Below are 12912 nucleotides of genomic sequence, written 5' to 3'. Positions count from 1 at the left end.
GTAAGAAAAGAAGGGTTGTTTCTGCTGATATTGCAAGTAAAGGTGGTTGTTTCTGCCCATGGTGATGCTGGCTGGAAGATGAAGTTGTAATATGAGACAAGATGGTGTGTAGCTTAATACAGAAGCATGAGCTTGAGGGAGATGGAAGTCAAGGTTTTATTTGCCTGGCCATTTGTTTTCATGAAGCTTTTAGTCTTTTAGTGCCTCCCATATTGCATGTGAGTGGTGAAATAGCTACAAATTGTTGTTTCTTGTGTTCTTCATGATCAATTTTCTGGTTGTCGTTCCTGAGGAAGCTCACAGGTTTTTGTTTAGGATGAGGATTTGAATCATCACTCGAGTAAATCATACTAATTACTTGAGTTTTATTATTTTTGTTTTGTTGGTATTATTCATGTGATTCAAGAACATAATATCGACTTTTCTATATCGATTGATGATTGGGGTTTTATATGGTTGATTAATCTCAAGTCAAAAAATAAAAATAAATATTTTCTATTTACTAAGACGAAGTATTTAGATTAATCATACGGCGCCTTTAAATTAGGGCTCTTTGGCGGCAGAGATCGGTCAGCCTCCTCCTGTGCTGCTTTACGCGCAGCTTCTCCTCTCGGTTCTGTTCCTTGATGGCTCCACCATTAGAGCCCACGGGAGACGAGCGGCAGCTGCTGCAGGCGGAGGAAGGAGAAGTAGTGGCTGGAGAGGAAGAGAACAAAGACGCGGAGTGGTGCTACCAGTGGCCGGTCTTCAGATTCGACCGAGCCCCGCGCAGGCTCTACCACTTCCGCCAGCAGTTCCGGGCGGGAGAAAGCCCTAGCGGCAACTTCTTGAAAGGGGTGAAGTGGTCGCCCGACGGCTCCTGCTTCCTCACCAGCTCCGACGACAACACCCTCCGCCTTTTTTACTTGTGGGTGCCCTCACACTCTCCTGATCGGGTTCCATTTGTTCGGATTTCCGTGTTGTCATTGTTGCCTTTTTCTTGTTCCCTCTCCGATCAGACCGGAGGATGCGTTCACCGATCGTGCGGAGTGTACTGGTGCTGAGATTGATGGACCGGGTATGGATGCACCCTCAGGACGTGATCGATGAATTTACCTTTGTATTCTTCTCTTGAATTGATGTTGCTTGGTACTTCTTGGAGCAGATTCATACGTTTCTAGTCTCACTGTGGGCGAGGCTGAGACCGTCTATGACTACTGTTGGTTCCCTTACATGTCTGCATCAGGTGTTTGTCTCGCTTACTAGCGGAATATTCAAGTGCAGTTGTTGTTTCTAAAGATTTTTGTGACGTGAAGAGATTCAAGGAGATCATAATTGAAGTTTCATTTGCAGATCCTGCAACCTGTGTATTTGCAAGTACAACACGCGACCATCCGATCCATCTGTGGGATGCCAATTCTGGTCAGGTGCTTACCAGCTATGAGGATAGGGATTTGCTCTTCTGATCCATTTATGCAAAAATAACATGTATATTGCTCTACTTTGGTTGTTTTCTGTTGATAATGCCAGCTACGTTGCACCTATAGAGCGTACGATGCCATGGATGAGATAACAGCTGCCCTTTCTGTTTCTTTCAACACATCCGGATCCAAGTATAAAAAACACATCAAGTGCCCTTTTTTCCTTTGTCTATGTGTCACCATGCTATAATCAACTTTAATTCACATTCTGAGATGTTATTTGGTTAGCATGCACTGCCAACGTGTTTTTACCTACATGTTTGGAGAACAATTATATTATATTCATATAAATGGACTAACTTGTTATGCTAATGCTCTCACTTGTCAAGAATTTAGATGATAAAGAATTGCCTTGGAAACTGCAGTTACTCCATCCACATTGTGTAAGATATGTTGTGTTAGGTACACAAGTAGGGATATTTTCATGAACTTAAAAGAGTACTTATGTTAGGGCTACATGACTACCCATTATCATTGTGGACATTCAAAGAAGATACTGGATTAATTGGCTTATCTGATGAAACACTAATATAAGGAAAAGACAGGGTTATTGAAGAATCATGGAAGAATTAATGGCAAGCATGTGGCCAATCCATTGTGGTGTGAGGAGAGGTAGAGACAAACCCAAAAAAAAAAACTTTACTACAATCAAGGGAAATTGATTTTACTGCTCTTTGTTTGGATAAGATATTGCCCGAAACTAGCTTAATGCGTGGAAAAGATTGATGTAGCTGACCCAATGGCAAACCAAAAAAATTTCTTCATTAGACGCAATGGAAAGAGATTTTATGCTCTTAGTTTGACTAGTAATATTGCTCTAAACTAGCTCAATGGAGGTAAAAGATTGGCATATCTGACCCAAATAATTGGACATTATGGTTTCTTCTTGTTGTTCTTGTTGAACACCCAAGACTAGTTTAAGCTATATACAGTCTTTGTATTGATTTCAAATGCAGCAAACATTGTGGTTGGCTTCACTTGTGCAATTTTTTCAATGATATAAACTTTTAAAAAATTAACTAGAATTATTGGTTTTCATCTCTGAACAGTATGTTAATCATATGATCATGAAGCACTGCAATCTGCATCCTGGTTTTAGTCCATATGAGAATAATTTCATTCACCCTCTTACAGACAGATTTCTTTGTTTTGTAGGCTTTTCGCTGGATATAATAAATTTTTAAGAGTTTTTGATGTACATCGCCCTGGACGTGAGTTCCAGCAGCATTCTCTGATTAAAGGAAATGATGGTCCTTCAGGTAGTTATTCTTGTATTTTAATGTTTTCTAGATCAGAAGTAGTGTCTTCAGATTGTAGTTTTGGTGGAGATTAGCATGCATACTGTAATCGTTTCAAGTTATCTTGTTTTGCTATATGGTATTATATGCATATATTTATAGACATTCGATACTTGTGTTAACTGGTTAATAATCTTTCTGCATTATACATAAGTTTTTTGGGTCTATTTGTCTTAATTCTTGTGGTGTTAACTTTTTGCCTTGTAAATTTTTCTCAAATTGGCATTGATTAAATTTTTTGTTATTCTAGGTATTGTATCTTCTATAGCCTTTTCTCCTACTCACATTGGGATGGTTGCTATTGGCTCTTATAGCCAGACAACTGCAATTTACTCGGAAGATAATATGGAGTTGTTGTATGTTTTACATGGCCAATTAGGGGGTGTTACACAGGTTAGTGGGACTATCTCCTTATATTAAACCTTTGTGACAACCGTTAATGGCAGTTTATATTTTCAGGTATTGTTCTCAAAAGATGGAAATTATCTTTATACAGGAGGGCGGAAGGTATGTTGAGGCTGACAATTTCCAGTTACCAACTATTATTGTACTGGTGAAATATGTCCAGCCGCATCCAACTCATTTGTTATAGTTAATAAAAAAGCAGTGATCCTATTTTGATGGATCCTAATCCCATTCGTCAGGTTTTCCCATGTCTATTGGACTAAAGTATGTGCTTCAGAGCATCTTAGCTTGTTTATTGGTTCCACTTACACCTATCAATCATCTTTCAATGCTTCTCTATGTACCATGTTTTTACAGTGTTAAGCAATTTACCAGTTCAGTTGATTCTTTACAGAAAGGTTCCAATTTTCTATTGTACTTCATGCGACACATATTATTAAAATGGGAAAAGATTGACCAGTCCATTTCATGGATGATGATTGTCTAATAGGATGTGAGATTAATCAAGTGTCACAGATAACCTGAAGCTGCTTGGTCAGCTATTCATGTGTGGGATTCTAGCTTGTACAATGCATGCATGCTGAACTTGATTGATTGGCTATTTACTTGAGTGTAGTTACAATTCCTTCTCTTGATAAAACAGTTTTAATCTTTCTTAATGCTTGTATAACATTTTATGGATCTTAGTTGCGGAACATGTTACGTTGATACTTTTGAAGCAAGCTCTTGCTCCTTTTTTTGTCATAATGTGTAAGCATGTCTTTTGAATGATGACAAGTCCTACTGTAGTGCACAGATAATTTGCATCACAAAACCATTTTTTTTCCTATATAGTTGACAATTTGGTCCCAATTTTTCTTAAGATGTTGTCATCCTTAGGTCGCAATGTACAATCTATGAGATGACCACCATGTTGAAACTGAACTATTGGTCATTAGAATCCCCTATATCATCACCATTTAAGCATAACAAATTCGATTCTGACCGAAAAAATGAAAGTTACAAATAATAACTAGAATCTTGGAGCTGTGCATAAGCTAAATTTGGTTCTTCCAAGTGCTACAAAACAATATTTTAGTTCTCTGTAGATCTTTCTCTTTTCTGCCTTCATGACTATCATTTCTATGAATCTTAATATGATACATTGCACTTGTTCACTTGCATGGCATTTGTTGTGGTTTGTGCAATATGTTACCTGAAATGCTAATATTGGATTATTCTTGCTGATAATATGGTCCACATATTTTATTCTGGTAATATTTTGGTGTGAAATGATGTTCTTGACATTCCTGTTGCTTTCAGGATCCTTATATATTGTGCTGGGATATACGCAATACCATTGGGATAGTTTACCAGTAAGTTCTTCAATTTTTGTGTTACAATTTCCGTACAAAGAGATTTTACATGTTGTTTGTTGTTTAGATACACTAGGTTCCATGTTTTTCATAAAATTGTGTTAGCTCATTGGATATCAAGAATATGGTAGATGTAGTGGAACCCTAAAACTATCTTCTGGAAATAAATCATTTGAAACATTTCTTTCTTTTGTTCTTTTTGCTCTATTCCTTCCACTCTTCTCATATGAGGAATGCATGCAATTTTCCTTGAATTCAGTGTTATTGTTCTGATATCATAAAGACTATCATGAAGTTCTCACTGGTTCCTCGATCAGACTATACAGATCATCAGAACATACAAACCAGAGAATATCATTTGATATTGAACCTTGTGGCAGGCACCTTGGTACTGGGGGAGAGGTAGTCTTGCAAGTTTGCTAATAATTTGTTTTATCTCACAAAACCAAATAAACTTAGTTGATTGTACTGTCATGACAGGATGGTCTAGTTCACATTTATGATCTTCAAACTGGGGACTGGGCCGCAAGCTTTCAAGCTGCATCTGGTACACATTTTGTTCATATCTTTTGATTCAGTACTGACTTTTTCTCCATTTGATATCTTGTATATCCTTAACCTTTATTTGCCATTTGATGTTCTTTTCTTTCTAGATACTGTAAATGGTTTCTCATTTCATCCTTCTTTGCCATTGGCTGCATCATCATCTGGGAACCGAAGATTTGATTTGCTAGACAATGTTGAGGAGAAATTAAGCTTGAGTGGTATAAGATATACTGCTTAACTCAGAAGTCTTTCATATTACATATGCAATTACTTGTGTCTCACCATGGTAGTTTGATCTATAATGTTGAATGCCACTGCCCACCTGTACTATTTTTGTTAAAATAAAAGTATATCGAAACAGACATTTTATATGTTTTCAGCTGCTTTCTTTGATAAGATAATTTATATAAGTCATCGGAGCACCCATTTTAAACTCATCCTTTTGCATGTGTACCCAAAAGCACTTATCTGCCCCTGAAAATGGAATCTGCATCTGTTCCTAAAAATGTTTGATTTCAGCATTTAAGGCTGCTTTTAGCTTTTCCAATTTGTGCCTTCAAGCTATGCATGGTAGATTTGCTGTTTCCGTCTTTTGCAGGGACATACACAAAATTGTCTTAATGGTAGCTTTGTCCATGTATTTATGCTAGGATGGAGGGCAAAGGTCATATAGTTTATTCTTCTTTCCAACATCATTTTTTACCTCCTTTTGTCATCTTGATGCTTATTAATCTAATGGATCGGAGATGTACTATGTGAACAGAAACATAAACCTGATTTGTCTGTTGATGATTAGTAGAAGACCATTATTAATTAAGATATATATTTTTTATACAGCTTTATTTCAATGCAGAGGAGTTTTATGAAATATATAATATATTCTTCCAAACTTGTGATTTCACTTATAAAATAACTGTTATGTCAATTTATTACTTAAAAATAACATTAAGATTCAGTCAATATCATCTTACCCAATTTGAGCCAGTAACTAGCATAGCATGATTTCCATCATGAATATACATTTTTAAATACACGAGATGAAACATATGGGTCCATTAGTTGATGAAGATTCACTGATCTAGCTAGACTGTAAGAACTTGTAAAACATATCAAAAGCTAATTACTATGCCTTGAACTTTTAACCAAAAAACTTGACATTCAGAATTTCAGATACAACTGTTTACTAAAACTAAAAATACTAGAGAAATATTATTGGTTCTCCTCTGGTAAATCCGATAGAGCATAACAATATGCACATTTCTTGTGCACCAAACTAATGATAGTTTCCTTTCTTTTGGTAAGAACTTAGTATGCTTTTGCCTGCCAACTTTGTCAGTTGATCAACTTAAACCCCATTTGTTGTCGATGTAGGTGACCAGAACTGTGCCTCAGTGTGGTCCTTCTCTGGTTCCCTGGAGTTGGGGCATGATGCAGCTATCACAGATGAAGCATTGGATTCTGGAGATGTATCCCAAGGTCTGGGACTAGTTTAAGAAGAAAACTTGAGCTGCTCCGGTCGAATTGCTATTGTTTGTGCAGATTACACATGAACCTGCTGAAAGACTCTTGCATTCCCATGTTTCCTGTTTGTTGCCCTTGTTCAACAGCATTAGTGTCTTCATCAACTCTTGGCTGACCATTTTTGTTGCTTGTGCCAGAGAATGGAAGGGGAAAACATCCAGTTGGTAGCTTGGATTGAGCCACTGGTTGTTCCATGGTAATGTTACCTTTTTCTGTCTTTGGGATGCCAAGTATCAAATGTCTAAACATGAAATCCTTACTTCTACGTAATGGAGGTCTGAAAAAGAAGTGGTCAATCTGTGTCTTTTGATGTCCATTTAGTTGATCTTGTAAATGCTCTATTAGATTAAAAACATGTTGGTCTAAAGAGATTGCAAAAAATTAGGAGTTGGTTGTGTTGATGTCTTCCTCCTTCCATCGAAATTTGGGGTAAACCTGTGATATGAACAAAAGCTCGAACGTTTTCAATTGTAGTGTGTTATTTCAATGATATGGAAAGTGATGTCTTTGATGGTATAACCCCCCTCTTTCCCAAGTCCGCGGGGGGAATGGTTCCATGTGCTAAATTACAATTCTTATCATTATGATGGATAATTGGCAATATGTGGGTTTTATAGATTTTCAACCGAGATTTTCGATCTTTTTGGATAGTTGGATGGTTGGATTTCTTTTATGTGAGTTGCATGATTTTGTGTTACAATATGGGACGACTATTTGTGTTGTTCCTCTTGAGATTAATGCATTGATGATAGGTGCCTTACCGCGTTGGGTTGACTTTTACCTTTTCTACTTAGACCTTCAAGAAATTATTTATGATTTTAAATTAAGCAATGTTTATCTTCTGGATTGAACAGATTACGTTGGAGTTCTGCTGTGTAAGCTTCCAGTTTTCACAATCTGAGGTATAACAAAATTCCTGGGTAGACTGGTTTTGTGAAAAAAAATTTCCCCTTGTTTTCTCTGTATTTTAACCCTCAATATTGCTCCATGTCTTCACAGATATGATCAGATTATTGTTGAGGAAGACTTTGGTCACATGAAGCTTGCTTCACATTGATAGAATTTTGAGGTTCAGAAAGTTCCCAAGTCCATTTGAAGGCTTCTTCACGATGATGAACAATTAAGTTTGCATTACTGTGAATCATTACCAATAACAAATTGATTTAGAAACAGATCAGTTACAGCTACAGGGCATTGCAAGAGTCAATGCCGAGGATGTCTCAGGTATGTGAGTGCTTCAACCGACGATAGTCAGGTGATGTGTACATTATTATGATTCCAGAAACCCCGGCCGGGCATGACTACATTAAATTGGAACAAAAGAGTTAAAAAGACCAAGTTGACATACCTACAGGCTCGAGGAAGAAGATGATGCTTTGCAGCTTTGATAGAAGAGATATTTATGACTGCTTCCAGTGCCACATTGCAGAGGAGAAAAGGACGCTTGCGGTGGCTGTCACTGGTCTTATCCAAAGTCGTGTTCTGTTCCACAGAAACGATCATTTGTTCTCATCACACATGTCAGTATCTGCATCACTGTCTGTCTCGGTCCTTCGTGGGTCCCTTCATGATTGAAGAGAACTCGTTATTACTAGAGTCAACCCCCATCCATCAACTGCATCGAGCAGTCCCTGAGCCACATTTCCTCGTCTTCATGGATGTGTTACTGGATCCAGATTACCTCAGATTCATATAGCATTTTGTCCGCCAAGCCACTCGTAGTCGGAGAGCATGAGGCAGTGGGGAATGTCCCCATCATGGCAATTTCGGCTTTGTAATTAATTACATGACAACAATTACTTCAAGATGGAAGTCCATATCCCAGCCGTCAATTCTTTCACACGGTGGTAGAAATCCAGAGGAAGGTATTATGAGGAGGCGCCAAAACTGTGCTCTTCGCCATTGATGAATCGTGGAATTAAAGGTGTCCGAGTCAACTGTTCGTTTCTTCTACGTCAGAGGTGGCATTGAGAGCCTGGAGAAAACAAGCAAGTGGTTAGAGAATGGAAAGCAGAGGTTCCCATCACGTCCCCCACGCGCACACGCAAAGAGAAAATGCCAATTCCAGACATCACCATACTCGCCAGGCCGCAGTGACCGAGGCCCTCGAAGACTAAAGACCAATTCGTAGATCCCATTACGAGTCTGTCCCTGGAAACACTGCAAAGCTTACTGATCATTTGATGCAGAGTCTTCCCTTCTCCTGCGGCAAAGACCTCGCAATTGCCATGACCAGGAGCTTTTGCTGGCTCGATAAAGATCGAGAGAGTTTGGTACCGAGCATGCGGTGTATGAGGATCGGAGCGTAGCTGAAACGAGGAGGAGAAAGAGATGATGGTACGACTCCTCCGCTTCTTCTTCTTCTTTTTCTTCTTTCTCGCGGATATCGTGGTTGTCGTCCTCCCGGCGGTCTCCGCACCAGCCACCTCGCACTGTGAGGGCACCTGCGGCTCCCACACGGTCCCGTACCCCTTCGGCTTCTCTCGTGGATGCCAGATCCCTCTCAATTGTTCCAGTGCTCTGAATTCCTCGATCCAAATTGGAGAATTCACGGTGCGGAACATCACAAGCGACAGCCTCTTGATCGACGTGCCTCCGGTGTGCGAACGCTCCATCTACTCCGCGAGGAGCTTGTCCGGTCTCAACTACGCTTTGACCAGTAGGAGCCGCCTGTTCCTCGGCAACTGCACGGCCAACAAGAGCAAGAGCGTCTCAGGCGGCTGCACCATCAACGCCACCCTGTTCGACGGGAGATGCGGCCCGGGATTCGACAACGCCACCTGCTTCTACAATCAGACCAGGGAATACTATTTCGGCCTCTCCAGCATCGTCGACTCCGGCTGCAGTTTCCTTGTCACGTCCGTCGGCTATGTCAGTGGCGCGTCGGTGCAGTTGCTGGAGCTCTGGACGGCGGAGCTGGCATGGTGGCTGGAAGGACAGTGCCAGTGCTCGGCTAACGCGAATTGCACGAGAATTACATCTCCGATGACCGATCGGCCCGGCTTCCGGTGCAGCTGCCATGAGGGATTCCAAGGGGACGGTTTCGCCCGCGGCTCCGGTTGTCGCAAAGGTTAGTCCTTGTTCTTCACAGCGTGCTCAGTTGACCTCTCCGGCTTGGTTTTCCCTCTGCTCTACAAATTATAAACTTACATGAAAATTTTCAATGAACATATTAAAGATTGAGATAATCTTTAATCTAGAATTAAGCGCTGCAGAAATTAACTTTCATTGATGGAGGTGATGAGCTAAAGAATTTAGATATGTTTTCTATATGACATCTATATGTTGACATGAAAACCATGGTTAGAGCTTTTCAAGCTTGATGATAAATCTTCCAATACCTCTCACTGACTCTTCCACATTGACTTTGACATCAACCACTATCTTTATGACATCCAACTGGAATGCTCTGCTCTGCTCTGCTCTTACCTACTGGACCTGCCTTGCAATTACCTGCCCCGTGAGGTTTGGTTAGACTTCCCCCTCTTCGCTCTTATCGTCTTCTGTCAGCTCAACGACTACTGCCCAACTGCGTCATTATTATTATATGCATACTTAATCCTGATTCGCAGTTTGGCCCGAGAACTGTTTGCTTAAAAGGAAATGTCTCTGTATATGGTTGAAGGAGGTGTGGTCAACTCCCTCAAGAAAAGGGATGGTTAGTGCATGCATTGATTTCGCATTTGATAGGTTTGGTACTTGTTCTTTTCACCATTGGTTTCAAGCCTACGTTTTTACTTGGTTGGACATTAGAAAGTTACTGAACATTATAGTGCAGAAAGAAGAATGAACAAGAGTTTGTTTTCTTTGAACTGATACTATGGTTCTTTTTCCAGTTTCGGCTTCCAAATGCAATCCTACAAGGTACATGTCTGGAGCATGTGGTGGATCTAGAAGCAAACTTGCTTTTCTTGTTGGAGGTATTTCTTCTTTACCTCACAATCTGTTCAGTGTTTCTGTTCTCTGCATCAAAAAGAGTTAGTGATGCCAATTGTTGTAGTAGAAGTTGCATCTGTTTTGAGTTTGGTTTCTTTTGCCAATTATCTTATTTGGTGAATCCTTTGAAATCACATGAAAGCAGGAAGGAAAACTCCATGAAACCTAAATATTCCGAAAGAAAGACAATGAGACTAGTCAGGAATAGCATGCCATTCTTTTACTTCTTTCCATATTTTATACACACTTGTCAATGCAGTCACATCTAACTCATGCGTTGTAATTGCGATAACCAGATGCTAGTCAAAGGATCAAATTAGAAGAAAGGATGTCATTATCATAAGCTCCTTGGTCTAGGTATCAATGTGGATGCATTAAAATTCTTGTGACCTTCCCCCAAGGACAATAACTATTGGAGTCAGACTACCAAAAGCTTTTCGGTCGGTGGATAGTAAATGAGAGAAATATAGGAAATGTCAAACCAGGTTTTAATTTATTGATCCATGAAAGTTGTTGAATCATTTATTATTATGACCAGCTGTGATTGTTGCAATACACCTGCATACTGATCAGAGCTTTTAAGGTTGCTGCACAGCATACATTTAATTTAAGGGGGGGTGATGTTTTGTTTTCATGACTCTGCTGCTTCTGATACTAATAGATTGTCTCCTTGTGAGAAAGAACTGAGCAGTCTCAACTGTTAGATTGATCTTTGGAGTGATGATGACTGCACAGCGTAGTTGCAGATGGGTCGCTGAGAAACCCTCTCTCTTTTGCAGGCATCATCGCTGGTGCTTCTGCAATGGCTGCGTTGGCCTTCGTTTGCTGCTTCATCAAACGCTATTCCTCGCGGATGAGGAAACGGAGCAGCATGAGACGCCTGCTGTCCGAAGCCTCGTGCACGGTTCCCCTCTACTCGTACAAAGACATCGAGAAGGCCACCGATGGGTTCTCGGAGAACCACATTCTCGGCACGGGCTCTTACGGCACCGTTTACGCCGGCAAGTTCAGCAACGACAAGCAAGTCGCCGTGAAGAAGATCAAGAACCGAGACGACGACAGCATCGACCAGGTGATGAACGAGATCAGGCTCGTCTCCTCCGTGAGCCACCCCAACCTTGTCCGTCTCCTGGGGTGCTGCGTGGAGCGGGGAGAGCAAATCCTGGTTTACGAGTACATGCCCCACGGCACGTTGGCTCAGCACCTGCAAGGGGAACGGGGGCCGGCGCTGCCTTGGACCGTTCGCCTCACCATCGCCACCGAGACCGCCAAGGCCATCGCCTACCTCCACTCGGCCGTTCACCCCCCCATCTACCACCGCGATATCAAGTCCAGCAACATCCTGCTCGACGACAACTACAACTCCAAGGTCGCAGACTTCGGTCTCTCCCGGATGGGCATGACCGAGACGTCGCACATATCGACGGCGCCGCAGGGGACTCCGGGTTACCTGGACCCTCAGTACCACCAGAACTTCCACCTCTCCGACAAGAGCGACGTGTATAGCTTCGGCGTGGTGCTATTGGAGATCATCACGGCACTCAAGGTCGTGGACTTCAGCCGGGTGCAGAGCGAGGTGAACTTGGCTGTGCTGGCGATCGACAAGATCGGCAGAGGGTGCATCGATGAGATAATAGACCCGTACCTGGAGGCAAACAGAGATGCCTGGACACTGGCTTCCATTCACAGGGTGGCCGAACTGGCCTTCCGGTGCCTCGCCTTTCACAGGGACATGAGGCCCTCCATGACGGAAGTGGCAGACGAGCTGGAACAGATCAAGTTTACCGGGTGGGCGCCGGCGGACGACGGTACCTTCTTGTCGACGGCGTCATCATTCTGCTCGTCCACTTCGAGCTGTGCGGGGAAGTTGCGCACGGCATCGAAGAGTAGGAGGTTGGCCTTGGTTAGCAGCATGATACAGGAAGTGAATGCAGAATCTCCCGTTTCTGTGCAGGATCCATGGCTCAGTGAGCAGAGCTCTCCCTCGGCGAACAGCTTGTTGGGCAACGTAATCCATTGATCTGATCTCCTGTTCCTTCTTCCTGTATTTGCTTTCAGGCTGACTATAATAGAATCATATACAAAGAGTTCTGCAGACAATTTCTGCCCCTCGAGTCCGTTTCTCTCTTGGACTAATCACAAATTTGTTCTTAAGATTGAACTGATCGAAATGGGAAATGCTTCGACCCTACTGGGCCAATCCATCACATGCATCTCACCTTCCATGTATGACTTCATAGCTCTGTTCCATCTCTGGACTACTCACCTGCTTTATCGTCCCCACTTTCATGTGATCTGGATGGCGTTACTTCTCCTAACACAGTCCACAATAATTAAGCACGAAAACATGCAGTCCTTCCTCAGAGTGGTGTGTAGGTGGATGTCGGTTTA

At 41.6% G+C, this 12912-nt stretch overlaps 2 protein-coding genes across 3 annotated transcripts; both read left to right on the top strand.

Annotated features, from left to right (window-relative positions):
- Nucleotides 1-538: 538 nt before the first annotated feature.
- Nucleotides 539-8224, top strand: LOC103976000 (uncharacterized). 2 transcript variants are annotated; one of them, XR_001976780.2, is made up of 16 exons: nt 539-907; nt 999-1057; nt 1145-1225; nt 1333-1406; nt 1510-1592; nt 2616-2719; nt 3009-3151; nt 3218-3265; nt 4466-4518; nt 4836-4920; nt 4999-5065; nt 5172-5282; nt 6436-6540; nt 6723-6781; nt 7440-7487; nt 7585-8224. XR_001976780.2 is itself a non-coding variant. In XM_009391165.3 (14 exons), exons 1-14 carry the CDS (start codon nt 627-629, stop codon nt 6761-6763), a joined length of 1335 nt encoding a protein of 444 aa, XP_009389440.3. In that variant the 5' UTR covers nt 539-626; the 3' UTR covers nt 6764-7053. The 2 variants fall into 2 exon arrangements, 1 of the variants encoding a protein (XP_009389440.3); XM_009391165.3 differs by lacking the exons at nt 7440-7487; nt 7585-8224 and having other exon boundaries at nt 6723-7053.
- A 304-nt stretch (nt 8225-8528) lies between these two features.
- LOC135631408 (wall-associated receptor kinase-like 14) lies at nt 8529-12728 on the top strand. Its single transcript, XM_065139067.1, has 3 exons — nt 8529-9655; nt 10422-10505; nt 11301-12728. The coding sequence occupies exons 1-3, from the start codon at nt 8917-8919 to the stop codon at nt 12539-12541; spliced, it is 2064 nt and encodes a 687-aa protein (XP_064995139.1). The 5' UTR covers nt 8529-8916; the 3' UTR covers nt 12542-12728.
- Nucleotides 12729-12912: the final 184 nt, after the last annotated feature.

The sequence above is a fragment of the Musa acuminata genome, chromosome BXJ3-2, assembly GCF_036884655.1.
Source record: "Musa acuminata AAA Group cultivar baxijiao chromosome BXJ3-2, Cavendish_Baxijiao_AAA, whole genome shotgun sequence".
Classification (NCBI taxonomy): domain Eukaryota; kingdom Viridiplantae; phylum Streptophyta; class Magnoliopsida; order Zingiberales; family Musaceae; genus Musa; species Musa acuminata.
The sequence above is the reverse complement of the archived record's forward strand: the minus strand, read 5'-3'. Positions and strand labels throughout refer to the sequence as shown.

What these genes read in the sequence shown, in the direction of transcription:
- LOC135631408 (XM_065139067.1), top strand. Translation starts at nt 8,917, where the DNA reads ATGATGGTACGACTCCTCCGCTTCTTCTTCTTCTTTTTCTTCTTTCTC. An exon ending in CGGCTCCGGTTGTCGCAAAG is followed by an intron (nt 9,656 to 10,421) that starts GTTAGTCCTTGT and finishes TTCTTTTTCCAG; the next exon opens with TTTCGGCTTCCAAATGCAAT. An exon ending in ACTTGCTTTTCTTGTTGGAG is followed by an intron (nt 10,506 to 11,300) that starts GTATTTCTTCTT and finishes TCTCTTTTGCAG; the next exon opens with GCATCATCGCTGGTGCTTCT.
- LOC103976000 (XM_009391165.3), top strand. Translation starts at nt 627, where the DNA reads ATGGCTCCACCATTAGAGCCCACGGGAGACGAGCGGCAGCTGCTGCAG. An exon ending in ACCCTCCGCCTTTTTTACTT is followed by an intron (nt 908 to 998) that starts GTGGGTGCCCTC and finishes CTCTCCGATCAG; the next exon opens with ACCGGAGGATGCGTTCACCG. An exon ending in ACCTTGGTACTGGGGGAGAG is followed by an intron (nt 4,921 to 4,998) that starts GTAGTCTTGCAA and finishes CTGTCATGACAG; the next exon opens with GATGGTCTAGTTCACATTTA.